The 15542-nt window shown below is 42.2% G+C and overlaps 1 protein-coding gene across 2 annotated transcripts; it reads left to right on the top strand.

Annotated features, from left to right (window-relative positions):
- Positions 1–245: 245 nt before the first annotated feature.
- On the top strand, positions 246–6375 carry LOC307021672 (cbp/p300-interacting transactivator 3-like). 2 transcript variants are annotated; one of them, XR_013803222.1, is made up of 3 exons: positions 246–436; positions 2996–5441; positions 5514–6375. XR_013803222.1 is itself a non-coding variant. In XM_079654018.1 (2 exons), the coding sequence occupies exon 2, from the start codon at positions 3009–3011 to the stop codon at positions 3783–3785; it is 777 nt and encodes a 258-aa protein (XP_079510144.1). In that variant the 5' UTR covers positions 246–436; positions 2996–3008; the 3' UTR covers positions 3786–6375. The 2 variants fall into 2 exon arrangements, 1 of the variants encoding a protein (XP_079510144.1); XM_079654018.1 differs by having other exon boundaries at positions 2996–6375.
- The last annotated feature ends 9167 nt before the right edge of the window (positions 6376–15542 follow it).

Genomic DNA, 15542 nt, shown 5'->3' with positions numbered 1-15542 from the left:
AGACATATTTCCGGCGGTAACACAGTATGGATCATTATGGATCATTACAGCGAGAGGGTGGTGAAGGCCGGCGGGGTTAGAGGCAGCTCTCTCCCCGGACACAGATCTCTCTCCCCCGGTCACAGTGATCTGCTGCTCGGGGGATCAGTGGAGGTTAGAGTGAGTGTTTCTTTGCTCAGTGATTAAGGGGGAGGACCAATGGCAACAAAGGAGAGAAGAGGGACGCTGGCTCCTCCTCTCTCCCTCCCTATCTCTCCCTCTCTCGGCTTTATACCACATGCATATAATCCCTGAGTTGACCCAGAAAACAAACTGACTGCCGAGACGCCGCACAGTTCCTATCCGCTGCAGGGCTGCATGTAGCCGGATCACCAGCTGCACAGAGATCCCCCCTCCGTTACGGAAACTTCTCCACAAATCCACATTTAAACATCGGGTAGGTGCTGTTTTTATTCCTGTGTTTCCTCCTTAAACAGGGTTTCGCACCGCGGACTGTTTTATGTAATGATTGGATTTCACCTTGCAGCGTTACATGGTTTCATGTCATTTACAAAGTGGCTGAATGAGAAGCTACACGGATATAAGTAGGTAACATTAGAGCCTGATTTAAGGAGGATTTATCAGCTAAAAATGATTCAATTGATTCAAGCAGTAAGGGAAACACAGTTCCCTTTCGTGGGATTTAAAAGCGATTGAATTAGGTAACAAGAACATGCTTTTAAGGGGGATTTTAGGCTGTTATTGCTCCAAGCATTCAGCGGTAGAAACACAGTTAATTTTGTTGGGGGGGATCATAAAGTAATGATTGGATTTCACCTTGCAGCGTTACATGGCAGCTTGTTTAATAATTTCATTTGCAAAGTGGCTGAATCAGATCATTTCTAGGAGGACTTTAGGCTGTTACTGGATCTGGAAGTGTCTTGTTTTATCAGAATCAGAATTCCTTTATTTGTCCCACAGCAGGGAAATGTACAAATCAGCTAAAAGGATTCAATTGCTTTAATCGGTTCAGGGGTAAAAAAAAAACTGTTCATTTTTGGAGGATCGTAAAGTAATGCATTTCACCTTGCAGGGAAAAAAGAGGTTTCATGCTTCACGTAATTTACAAAGTGGATGAATGAGAAGCTCCAGAGCATGATTTTAAGGAGGATTTAGTCTGTTGTTGGAGGTGGAAGTGTCTTGTTTTATCAGCCAAAAGGATTCAATTGAAGCGGTGAAGAGGCAGAAACCGTACATTTTGGAGGATCATAAAATAATGATTAGATTTCACCTTGTAGCGTTACATGGTTTCATGCTTGTGTTATATTGTAATTTTTTCAAAAGTGTCTGAATGAGAGGCTCCAGAGCATGATTTTATCGGGGTTTTATTGGACAGGGAACTGTCTTGTTTTATCAGCTAACATCGCTTAACGCTTTAACAAGCCAATCACAGCACATTAGAGTTTCAGTGTGATCTGTTTGTCATCTGTTGGTAATCTTAATTGAGGATCTTTTTGTAATGACTGGTTTGGGGAGGGGGAGCATTCCTCTGCGTCCTTTTGGCTGCAAGCAAGGGTATTACTGCCCTCCCTCGTCGGTGTGATAATACACCCACTGGTGTGGAGGTTAGAGATTAGTGTTTGAAAAAAAGGACACTTCTGATTTGGTTCAAGAAGAGAAATAGAAACTAGAGAAGGAGTTTCAACAGAGATTGAGTGTATTTAAAGGGTAACTCCAGTAGTTTAGTATTTAGTGGGCTTAATTGAAGCTGAGATATTTTACTCTAGTTTGGGTAAAAATCCCAAGACATTGGATACTGCATTTCCTATAATGCAATTGGATAGTGGCTGTTTCCTTGTTTGATCGTCCATACCTCTTAAATGCTGGTATTTGTGATGTGGTTTAAAATATCAAGCAAACTCAGGAAACCCTGGTGACATCGAAGGCTTTGGGGGATGTATGGCATTCATTTGATTAGTCAATTTATGTTTTTGATTTTTGCAATGTTTAAATGATCCTAATTCTGCAATTTGGACAACTCGGATTTCATTTTTCTTTCTGGTCAAATGTTCTATTTTTCATATCTTAGCTTTCCAGGCTCACAACACAAATTGAAGAAAAAAACATGGCCGACTGTAATGTTTTTAATGTTCTCAACAGTGCAGTCTCCTCATTTTTTTAGGGCTGTTTCTGACATTTATTGGATAATCTTGTGCAGTTAAGATATCTTTTTTTCATCTTTCTGTCATATACAAATAATACTAAAAGTATGTTTCACTCATGTTTAAGGGTCTTTTGGGGCAGAACAAGAACATTTCAACTATTCTAATAGTGAAATGTCCCATAGGGTCTTGTCTATATTGTAAAGCCCTTTTGATATGCCACTCACAGTTATCAACCTTCATGAATTAATTTGTGGATAACTTCATGGTTTAATAGTTTGGTCTATAAGATGTCAGAAAATGATCAAAGTCCAAAGATATTCACTTTAGTACGATATAACACAGAACATCATGAAACCAGGCTGAGTAGCACTCCTGGTGTTGAGTAGGCTGCACTTCATTAGGGAAATTGTGAATTGGCCCATTTAAAGAGGACATATTCTGCGGATGTTCAGGTGTATATCAGTATGTAGTGTCTCTACTGGGACATGTCTCCATGCTTTAATGTTCAGAAAGCTCTTTATTTTTCTCATACTGTCTTTGCTGCAGCACCTCTGTTCACCCTCTGTCTGAAACCAGAGCCCAGTCTGCTCTGATTAGTTAGCTGGCCGGCTCTGTTGTGATTGGTCGACCGCTTAGCGATCCAATGGAGGCGTTTCAGGCAGGCAGGCAGTGGGTGGGTGGGGGGACCATTTACATGCATTAAAACCTATATAACTCCTGACAAGAGAGGGGGAAAACCCCCAAAAGCAGAACTGGGCCCCTTTAAATCATGGGTATTTTAGGCATAATGCATATTGTAATTATAATGGGTTATATTTGAAATCTAATTTCCTGTGTCATTTTTTTTCCAGGGCGATAGAGGCCATGGCTGAACACATGATGATGCCCATGCAGCACGGCTTCAGGATGGGCATGAACGGACCCCCGCAGCACCAGGGTCAGCCCGGCCTGCGCACAATGCACAACGGCCAGGTGATGCATTATGGGAGAAACCCTCAGAGCAATATGGAGGCCGCCATGAGGCAGCGGCAGGCCATGGTGGGCCCCGGAGGCATGGCCCCCGTGAATGCTGCTCCGATGGCCAACCACCACCACCAGATGATGTCCGGGAACATGATGTACAACGGGCAGCAGCAGCAGCACCACATGCACCCCCAACAACAAATACAACAACAACAACAACAGCAACAGGGGCATCCACAACAACAACCACAACAGGGACACCCACAACAACAACAACAACAACCACAGCAACAGGGGCATCCACAACAACAGGGACACCCACAGCAGTACATCCCCGGAAACCTCACCTCCCAGCAGCTGATGGCCAGCATGCACCTGCAGAAACTCAACACGCAGTACCACGGACACCCTCTGGCTTCGAACGGTCACCACATGCAGAACGGAGCTCAGTACCGGGTGAATCCGGCGCAGCTTCATTCAGGTATGCAGCACCTCGGAGGACCTCAGGGACAAAACACTGACATGGATCTGATCGACGAGGAGGTGCTGACGTCGCTGGTGCTGGAGTTCGGGTTGGACCGCGTTCAGGAGCTGCCCGAGCTCTACCTGGGACAGAACGAGTTCGACTTCATTTCAGACTTTGTGTGCAAACAGCAGCCGAGCACGGTGAGCTGCTGAGAACCAAGCTGCTTTGTTTTAAGACTGGACGACCCCCCCAAAGAATGAGTAGCACAGCGAGGAGGAGACAATCTCTCTTTTCTGTTGTTCAGCTGTTCCTGTGTTTCTGCCGCCTTTACGTTGACACTGAGGAAAACACACTGGGTTTCTTCTCTTTGAGCCGTTGCCAGGAAGATCTTCAGCTGAATTGACGAGGCGTCCTGTTTGGACCCATCTGGCCCTTCAGCACATGTGCCTGCATTGCTAAGGCTTTGGGATATCTAAAACAAACACAGGCCTGAAAAGACTATCCATCGGGATCTGCTACATCCTCTAACTGACACCTTCAAACAGTAGCAGAGACATTTATAAAAGGTAGTCCTCTTGAGTTCGTTTGTACAAGAATGAAGGGATTCTTTTTTCCGATTGAAGGCTGGCTCTTCAAAAACTGAGTTCCTACAAAAAAACTAAAACGTCCACATTTCCATGAAAGGCAGGAGGAAGTGCTGCTTTCCTGATGAGGTTGATCTGGGATTGGCTGGGTGAAATGTGCCGCATTGATTCATTCAGTGTCATTTACCTGACTCTGGATTAAATCAGCAATCATTAAACGCACCGCATCTGCTCCGCGCTAATTAACTGTGATTGAATCATCGGGAAAAGTAGCGCATTGCTTCGAGAAGTCGGCTTAGAAACAAAGCATTTATCTTTTAGAAAATGGCCTCTGCCCCACGACAAAAGCAAAAATGTTGGGGTTATTGCTTTAGCAGGATTACAAGAATCTTAAATGAGGGAGAAATAACTGTGGCCTGTTACAAGATCTAGAAAAGCCAAACAAAAAAAGGGTGAAGTCACAGTTCTGAGATGGGTTTTTATTTCCAAAAAGACAAAAAAAGAAGTGGTTGAAGAATCGGCGTGTTGTTTGTGTGTGGTCAGTGCAGTCAGGCATTTAAAACCCGCTGAACGACATCCTCCCTTAAACCCTGGGAGCTGAAGGAGATCGGAGAGAGGTCTTAAACTGTGGACACAATGTGTGGATGCATCCCCCCCCCCCCCCACTCCCTGCAGCACTTAGCTTAATCATTATTTAAATTTGCTACCTGTGGCATTGATTTTCTATTCTGCAGGAAGGAGCTTAGAGCGTGCAGAAGTTGTTGTTCTTGCCCTAGATTAGCTTACTCTGCTGCTTTTCCACTGATTACATTTAAATTACACGTTCTCACACGCTTGTCTTAATTGAGGTCGGCTTGCACATTCTCCAATGACTCAATAATTATAAAATGGACATGTTCTGTAGGGCTTTTTTTGTGTGCAGTTTGTAATTAGGTTTTTGTCAAGGTTGCTGCTTTGCTCCTGTAGGCTGGTGGAGAGAAAACGTCCTGCACTGGTTTAAAGCTATTTGTGGTGCTGTTAGAGGGACAGGGCGGCGATGTGGAGTGGTGCAGAGATGACATATTTTTGTAGCCCGACCCTGAAGGTAGCATTGTGTACTTTGGATTATGCAGAAAATAATCTCTCTGTCAAACAAACGTTTATGATACTTACACGTTTTGTTCAGCGGGAAAATCTCCACTTATTAACACCACTTTATAATTTCTGAAGTACAAAGCTAACATTGGGCTATAAAGGAACTACAGCACGGTCACATGACTTCATGTCACCACCGCTAAGCTAAAGGCGGCTAATGTTGGGCTATAAAGGAACTACAGCACGGTCACATGACTTCATGTCACCACCGCTAAGCTAAAGGTGGCTAATGTTGAGCGTGATGAAGTTTAGTCGTCTCATTTACACACTTGTTGGCAACCGCTGTGTTTAAATCCACCAGTGGAGTATTTACTGACGTATTTTATGTCATAGAAATACAATCTCTTCAGCTTGTGTTAATCAGACCTTATTTGAGGCTAACAACCAAAAAAACGCTCAAACAAACCATTGAAGGTCGCCCAGAAGTGCTAAACTGCTAACTAGTTTCCTGGTTTTAGAACTCATTCCTGCATCACTCTTCAATGTTCTGTCTTTCTGAAGATCTGCCTCCTCTTCACTGGGCTTTGACTCGCTGTTGTAAAGGCAGAAAAGAGGCGCCTTCCTGCCTACGAGCTCGCAGAAAATCCTCCTGGCCTTAGAGACCTCTGATTACCGCTGTATGACAAAGCGCAGCCTTCTTGTGTATCGTATCTTTGTACTGTAGACTAGAGGTGAACACACATTTAAGGTACTTTTTTCAATAAAAAATATTGTCAGATGTAAATGTAAATCAGTGGCTGATTTTTCGATGTGTTAACGAGAGATTATATCCTACAATTTTTACAAACTGGTGTGTAGATTCAGTGTGGGTTAAGGGATGGTTTATGGGCGGACTGCATGTTCGGGATGCCAACACTTTCCCACAATGCAGATGAGAATGTACACGTGGTGGCTTCTTCAGATGGTAGATAGACGTGTGAGATTGTACTCCTTGTTCCAAATTACAACACATAATTCATTTGGGTTATTCCTCCCCCCCCCCCCCCCCCTCTTCCTGTCCCACCTCCACAAAGCTTTTGTAATGTTATTGATTCTATTTTAAGAAAATGTATTTATTTTCAAATAAAATATTTATTTAAAGAAATGTTTTTCCTTGGATGTCAGTGATTCTATTGTTGGTAAATGCTTACATTTTTACATCAGGAGCCATACATTTATATTGCTTATTATATATAGCAGTGTGAACCATGGTGCTGTATATTTTTCCTATTTGAGTTTTATCTGTTGTTGGTTTAAAGGTCCCATGTCATGCTTTTCTGGTTATTACCCGTCCCCTTGTGTGTTATGAACGTTTTTATGCATGTAAACGGTCTGCAGAGTCAAAACCCTCAAAGTACACCCTGTAGCGAGTAAAACTCTACCACAGAAAATACCTCCCCAAAACGCCTTGTTGGAGATACGTCACGGTCCATTGATTCTTCCGGGTACCGCATGATGTCATGCGTTACCCGGAACCAAATGGACCAATCTGTGGAGCCGTTACGTTACGTCCGCGGAGCCGTTAGGTTAAGCCCCCGCTGATTGGTCCAAATTGACCAATCCACGGACTTCCTCACACACACACTCAGTGCAGGCAGCTCTGCTGATCTCTCCTCCCTGGCTGCAGGCTGATAACAGGCAGTCGGGATCGTGGCAAAATTCTCTGCAGACCCATTCTCACAGCGTCTATCAACCTTTTTCTTACTCAATATCAAGCCACACTTATTGTTTTTACTTCGGCTGTGACTTTGTGTGTGCTCAGGGTGAGTTTGGCTGTGTTTCGCTGTGTATCGCTAAACAAGGAAACCACACCTCCACGGAGCTCAGCGCGATTCACAACGTCCCGACCAATCAGAGCACACTGTGCTCACAGGGAGGGTGGGGGCTGGAGCTACTGGAGCTACAACGAGCCGTTAAAGGCAGAGAGTGAAATTCAGTGAATACACGTAGTTTACAGAGATGCTGTATGAGAAACCAAAGTGAGTTTGGAACATTGCACAATATAAATCTATTCTAGTAGACCTCAACAATGGAATTATGATCAGTGGAAATGGCCATGACATGGGACCTTTAAGACTCTTCTCCACCCACACGACGTGATGATCAAACACAAGAGCAAAGTGCAAACAGATCCTAAACTGTAGTGAGTCAGCACTCTGCACACACACACAGACACAGACACAGACGGACGGACACACACACACACACACACACACACACACAGACACACAGACAGACAGACAGACAGACACAGACACAGACACAGACACACAGACAGACAGACAGACACACACAGACAGACAGACACACACAGACACACAGACAGACAGACACACAGACAGACAGACACAGACAGACAGACAGACAGACACACAGACAGACAGACAGACACACACAGACACACACAGTTCCTTAACTTCATTGTGTTGTACACATGTACAGTGTTGTGTTTGTAATAAAGTACCGTCTTATCTTCATCTCTGGATGGTATTGAAAGAAATAACATTTTTCAGCAAATAAATGCAACATTTTCATAAAAATATTCCCAAAAGATAGAAAAAAAATTCTATTGACAGGTTTAGGATAACATGGAAGCTAGTGATAGAAAATGATGTAAAAAAATGCAGAATCTTCAGTTAAATATTCATATAAAAAACAGCTCAAAACTCCCATACAAAGAAGAGTAATCTACTTTTTGAGTGTAGAAATCGGTGCGGCATTAATGCAACTTGGAAGCTATTGAGAATGTAATTGTCCACTAAAAAAAACTATTTACCTAAAAACATTTATTAATTAGAAAAAATCCACATAATAAAAACCTTAAAAGTAATCATAAAGCAATGTGCTGTTTTTGTCAGTGGCTGTATTCTAACTTGACTTATTTAATGTGATAAAGATGTGCATTTACGTACTGTGTTGTTATAGCAAACCTGTTTCAAAACACCTATCTCATACTGCCCTCATTTACTTCTCAATGTGACTGCACATCGTCTAAGTTTTGTTTCACCGTTAGAAGAACGTTTCCGTTGGGATTTATGTGAAAAATAGTCTCATTAAAATTCTAATTAGCTGTGCAGTAAAGTCATATTAACAGGACCTGAAATACTCCGGATGCTCTGAGAGGCAGCGCTTTGTCCTTGAGCAGCTTTTAATGGATTTAAAACTCTCAGTGACTTGAAAAACATGGCAAATATGAGTGGGACTTATTTTAGAATGACCATGAAAAAAAGAGTTATTTGAATGCAAAATATGCAAAAGGTCCACAATCAAGGACACTGAAAAAAATATATGAATGAATTGAATATGTTAAAGACAAAAAAAACCTAGTCAAGACAGTCGAGTCGAGTTTTCTACATTACTTTTGAGCTTGAGCAGACGTTGCTGATTATACTTACTTTTACTTGAATATCCTTTTCAAAGCAGTACTTTTATGTTTAAAAGTATTTGCTGTATTTGTTCTGTTACGATACGATATGATACGATATACTTTATTGTCCCTGAAAGGAAATTTGTTCTGGACTCCATCCTGCAGTTCCACATACATCAGAATCAAGTTTATTACCAGGTACGTTGCACATACAAGGAATGTGCTTTGGTGTCTGGTGGTACAAGCATCAACTATCTAAGAAAATAAGTTGCAATAGTAGGTACAAAAGAAAAATATAAAAGGACTTGTACGTATACAAACATAGCAGATTATCACTTATACACCGTTTGCACAAACACAATATACAGTCGCACCTACTGACAATGACGACCAGTTGCACAACCCTCATGGCTAACATTTAAATATATATTACACTACATGTGAGTGTTGAGAAGCTTAATGGACAGAGGCAGGAATGACTGCTTATAGCATATGCTCTTGGGAACTCTGAATATTCTACCACAGGGGTGTCAAACTCAAATACACAGTGGGCCAAAATAAAAAAATGGGTACTAGTCGAGGGCCGGACTGGTTCAATGTTTATTGCAAAACGTATTGAAATGAACTTATTGCACATATTAAACCTGGAACTAACAAAGCTTAAATGATTGCCTATAAAAACAACATTAAACATTAAATAATCAGTTGCATTCATTTCTTATGGCTCTATCTGCAGCTTTTCCGGAGTCATTTCTTATGATTACATTTTTCCACAGACCAACAACAGCTTCAACAAAACTATTTCCCTCAAAGAAAAAACCAAACATGCCCTGTTGTCGTGAGAGAAAAAGTGCAGAAGGAAACATCCATTAAACTCAGTGTGCTGCTCTGTGAGCCTGATTTGGCCCCCGGGCCTTGAGTTTGACACGTGTTCTACCAGAAGGTAGCAGCTTGAATTCTGGGCGGAGAAAGTGGGTGGGATCCATTTTTGTTGTGCCTGTCTAATAATGGACTTTATATGTTTCTGAGGGATGGATGTTTTTTAACCCCCATCATTTTCATAGCTGTCTATACCAGGCGAGCAATCTGTGACTTCAACTGCACTGTCAATCTACCATACCAGGCAGTGATACCACATCTTATGATGCTCTCCAACACTGCATGATGAAACCATTTTACTTAATTAAAGGACCTGAATATATTCTTCCACCACTGCTACGGCAAGACAGTGAATTTATCCATATTAACAGCATCTGGTGTCATTATGTACAGCCATTTATTGTTTAAAATGGTTTCAAAACAGAATCCTCACTGAATTTAGACATACAGTCTACGATCATGCAATAAGAAAAAAAAAAATCTGATCTGGTGAGTTGTACAAAATTTGACTTAATAGGCGTAACTTAACGATGTGGGTGATGATTTATACTGTCTGCTTTATAAACAGTCAAACCAGGAGAACGGCAGACAGGTGACGGGAAGACAACACAAAGGTTAAGGCACAATAATTCACAGTTGTCAACTTGTCACACAGGAATTGACTTGATCCAGAAACATGTTCAGTCTTGTCTGCTACACAGTCTTCAACACAAGCAATCTTATATATACAGATGCGTGTCAGTCATGTCAGGAGATATAGGATTGTTAAAGTCAAGCTGATGAATACAGAGGTGATCGACTTTAACAACCAGCTACGCCGCTGCAGGCTGAGGTGTGGTCAGTAAGCAACGAGATATGATCAATCAATCAATCAATCAATCAATCAATCAATCAATCAATCAATCAATCAATCAATGTTTATTTATATAGCCCAATATCACAAATGTTACATTTGTCTCAGTGGACTTCACAGTTTGTACAGAATATCAGTATGACAATACGACCCCCTCTGTCCTAAGACCCTCACATCAAAGGAAAAACTTCCAGAGAAACCCCACAGTTTAAAGGGGAACATGGGAGAAACCTCAGGGAGAGCAACAGAGGAGGGATCCCTCTCCCAGGACGGACAGACGTGCAATAGATGCCGTTTGTAAATAGAAGAGATAATACATTTTACAGCGTAGGTGGACCAAATGCTCGGAAATGCATGTGTCTATAATAAGAAGATGAATCCACGAGGACGTCAACAATCCTGTGGGAGCCATCAGGGAAGTAATGTATGTAGTATATGATGAAGACCAAAACGAGCTGAAAGGAAAAGGAAAGGAAGGTCAATGTTTTTCTGAATGATCTTTTGGTTGTTAGCCTGAAATAGGATCTGTGGTTAACACAAGCTGAAACTACGTCAGTAAATGCCCCACTGGTGAATTTTAAAACGGCAGTTGCTAGAAAGTGTCTAAATCATGGATGGTCTAAATGAGACGACTAAACGTCATTACTTTATCTCAGCGGTGTTGATGTGAAGTCATGTGACCGCACTATAGTTCCTTATAGCCCAACGTTAACTTTTTACTTCAGAGATCATAACGTGGAGATTATCCTGCTGAACAAAACGTTTAAGTATTATAAACATTTATGATTATTTTCTGCGATAATCCAAAATCCAATGGAAAAATCCCATTGGCTTTTTTGGAGGAAACCAGGGAGATGCTGCCTTCAGGGGCGGACTGCAAAAATCGGGCATCAGTCTCTCTTAATCACACCATTGTCAGCTTGAACTCCACAAATCAACACAAACTGAAGTTAAGAGAAGCTTATCGCCACTAAATATAAACAGGAAACTGTATCATTGGGTCAGTTACTAAAGCGAGCTGTGTGTGTGTGTGTGTGTGTGTGTGTGTGTGTGTGTGTGTGTGTGTGTGTGTGTGTGTGTGTGTGTGTGTGTGTGTGTGTGTGTGTGTGTGTGTGTGTATGTGTGTGTGTTCTGTCTGTAACCCAGAATGAGAGGCGGTCTCATATGGTCCACTCAGAGCAGCCCATTAAATCAGGAGTCACTCCTTTCTTCAAATATTAAACTGAGAAATTGAAACATTTTTCTCAAAGAGCTCCTTTAATTGAAGGCAAAACCAAAGTCCTGAAATACGCTACATCCTGTTCAGCAGTCGTGCTGAGATAACTATGGCAGTAATTGCATCGATGCATTTTGAATGATTGGGAACCTTTCCCTTTTACAGTATGGTTTACTGAGTCAGACAATGAGAACACTTTTAGGCTAATATCCACCAGTTTTGGTCTAAAAAAGTGACAGGCAGGCACAAAGTGAATTAATAAGACAAGGAAATTGGTCAAACATCCTCCACAATGTGAAAACCATTGCAAATGTGATGTGAGTAACAGTGAGAAATTATGTAGTGATACCAGATCTTTAATGTCAAAGTGGCCACATTGTTCACCATGAAGTGAAACCGAAATCCACATCACACACCTTGCTGTGTCCACAAAAGTGGAGCTTGATAAGAAAAGGCTCTGGCTCCCATTGTACTTTTAGAGACTCTAGGAACAACCAACAACGCTGCATTCTTGGAACGCAATGCCCTAGTAGGACAGTAGGGTATAATGATTTATTTAAGGTAAAATGGCGCCTGCCCATTAAGGGCTTTGTTAAGCGAGAAGAAGAATTTTAAATTCTATCCTGTGTTCTATAGGGAGCCAGTGTAAGGCAGCCAGAACAGGATGTGGTCCCTTTTCCTAACTCTGGTTAGTACACGAGCTGCAGCATTTTGAATCAGCTGAAGCGACTTGACTGACTTCTTGGTACACCCTGATAATAAGGAGTTACAATAATCCAGCCTAGAAGTAACAAATGCATGGACTAGTTTCTCTGCATCGTTTTGAGGCAAGATATGCCTGATTTTTGCAATGTTACGTAGATGGAAGTAGGCGGTCCTTGAAATTGATTTTATGTCGGCGTTAAAAGGATAAATCCTGATCAAATATAACACCAAGATTCCTTACAGTCTCACTGGAGGCCAAATTAATGCCATCCATAGTTAGTATATCTTTAGATAATTTGTTTCGTAGATTCTTCGGGCCTAGTACAATAACTTCAGTTTTGGTCGTGTTTAACATCAAAAGTTTAAGGTCATCCACGTTTTTAAGTCCTTGAGGCAGTCTTGAATTTTATTTAGATGATTAACTTCATCAGGCTTGATTGATAAATATAGTTGAGTATCATCCGCATAACAATGAAAATGTACAGAATGATTCCTTATAATATTGCCTAACGGAAGCAAATCATAATGTGAACCAAATAGGTCCGAGCACTGAGCCCTGTTGCACTCCATGGCTAACTTTGGTTTGCGTGGAAGATTCATCGTTGACACGTACAAACTGAGAGCGTTCAGATAGATAGGACCTAAACCAGCCTAAAGCAAGTCCCTTGTCTGAGGCTATTAGAATGTCATTTGTGACTTTAACCAGAGCTGTCTCTGTGCTATGATGTGTTCTAAAGCCAGACTGAAAATCTTCAAATAAATCATTGTTTTTTAAGTAATCACACAACTGTTTTGCGACTGCTTTCTCAATAATTTTTGAGAGGAACGGAAGATTAGAAATAGGTCTATAGTTGGCTAAAACCTCTGGATCGAGGTTGTGCTTTTTTAGAAGCGGTTTTATCACTGCTACTTTGAATGATTGTGGAACATAGCCTGATAATAAAGACATATTCATAATATTTAATAAAGAAGTGCTAATTAATGGAAAAACTTCCTTCAACAGCTTAGTTGGAATTGGGTCTAAGATACACGTTGATGGTTTAGTCATAATGTTCCCTGGCTGTGTGTGTTGAATATCATCCTGTCACTTCTCACCAGACAGGTTCCCTTCTCACAGCAAGGCGTTAACAGCAGACATGTCATCTAAAACATCAATTGTTTTAGATGTGTCAAATATGTGTGTGCCTCGTTAAAGTGAGATTGATTTATGGATAACGTCACATTGATAATTTGTCACAGTGAGTTATAGTCAGGTCCCTGCAGCGATGATGACGACAGATGTACAAACCCAGGTGTGTTCAGGGTTTGGTTTGTTGTGTACTACACCCAGACAAATTCAAACAACATACAAGTGAAGAAGGCACAATAAGGGGGCTTTTACTTAAAAACAAAGGACAGACCCCCACTCAATTATTATTTACGATTTGTAAATGTTTCTGTAATACGAAAAGTCAAACTAGCAAATTGTACTTTATTAAACTGAACACAAATTCCATATATATCTATTCTCTAGGATTTAGTGACACTTGCTTTATTTTATTTTGTTTTATTGTTAAAATAAACGTGTTCACCTTGTTAAACAAAGCAATAGTTGTGAACCTCGCCCTGATCCCTGTGAACACTCTGACTCTCAGGTAGGTCTCACTCCCTGCGCCTGAAGCAGCAGTGACGTGTCTCACTCCTCACGTCTGTTTTTCTCTCGCTGCGTCCCGTCGTCTGAGAAAGTTGTTTCTCGCCGTCACTGCCTCCATCACTGACTCACCCGCTGTGACTCACCCCTCTGCTGGGGAGGCTGCTGCTGGGCAGAGGACAAAAGAAAAACAGCGACGCACGAGAATCCACAGTGTGTGAAGCGAGGTCACAGAATACAGTGTGAAACCACAGGAGAAAGTGTTGCAGTGTTGACGATCCTCTGTTACACCAGGGGCGGACTGGGGGGAAAAAGTGGCCCGGGGATTAATTGACAGACAGGCCCACTTAATGCGCGGCATGTATCGGCTGGCCCGGCGACGAAAGTACAGTATGTTACTTAACAAAACACCCTATGCATTTTATGTTATTTTGGACCATTATTCATATAGTAATCACATTACCTGAGCCCTTGAGTTGCCTAGAGCAAAATAGTTACAGCATATATTTAGTGATTTTAATGTTAACAGATCATTGATAGAAATAACATTTTGACCAAATTGGCCTGACTTGACACCTGGAATAAAACATGGGCGTAGGAAGCATCCTCAATGTGGGTGAGACCATTAAACAGGGGGTGTGGGCAGGTGGTGGACCTCACCTCCTCTAGGGGGGTCCGGGGGCAAGCTCCCCCGGGAAGATTTTTTTTTAAATGCATCAATCTGGTGCACTTTTAGAGCAAAATTAGGGACTAAATCTATGGCATTCAGTAGGGGCTTGGACTGTGAGCCGTAGGGTCGCCGGTTCAAGTCCCCGACCAGACCTACATTTGGAGTGTGGACTTCTACTTGGAGAGGTCCCAGTTCACCTCCTGCCCTGCCGTGGTGCCCTTGAGCAAGGCACCGGACATCCCCTTTCCCCCCTCACTCCCATTGCTCCCCGGGCGCTGTACAATAGCTGCGCACTGCTCCTAGTACTAGACTCCTGGTACTAGGAAGGGTTAAAATTAGAGAACACATTTCACTGTGTGTGCTGTGTGCTCTGCATGTGTGACCATTAAAGAGGGTTTCATCCCTCCCAATTCTTCTTCTTCAACACCCATATAAAACAGAACTGTAAACAGATTTACTTTTTCTTTCAACATTTATTTGAACAGCAAGTGGAGGCAAAAGTGACTGCACCCAAAACAATAAACCTGCTAGCTAACTAGCCTAAACTCAGTAGCAGAACGTGGGCAACACGTCCTTCTCCACAGCCGCGCGACCTCTGAGTCAGACGCCACTTCCCCCTTTTCTATCCTACGGGTACAGCCGTACAGCCACTCCCCCTGAACCCTGTTTCCCTGCCAACCCCTTCCCCTATGCAAGCCCCTCCCTCTGAATCCAGGGCTCGCTACAATACTGTATATACAAACTATACAAAAGCGCCTTTACGCTTTGGAGCTTGCTTATCCATCTGTAAGCAACTGCCAGCTAGGTCTCTCAGTCACTCAATCCTGATCGTTCACTGCGCAGTGACAGCTGCTACGGGCCTGATGTGTGAAATTGAAACTGATAGATAGAACAAAGGTAGCCTATCAAAACGGCTCAGCCCAGCCCAGTGGGCCACACCCCACTGAGCTGG

The sequence above is a fragment of the Notothenia rossii genome (genome assembly GCF_949606895.1).
Source record: "Notothenia rossii genome assembly, chromosome: 10".
Taxonomy (NCBI): domain Eukaryota; kingdom Metazoa; phylum Chordata; class Actinopteri; order Perciformes; family Nototheniidae; genus Notothenia; species Notothenia rossii.
The sequence above is the reverse complement of the archived record's forward strand: the minus strand, read 5'-3'. Positions and strand labels throughout refer to the sequence as shown.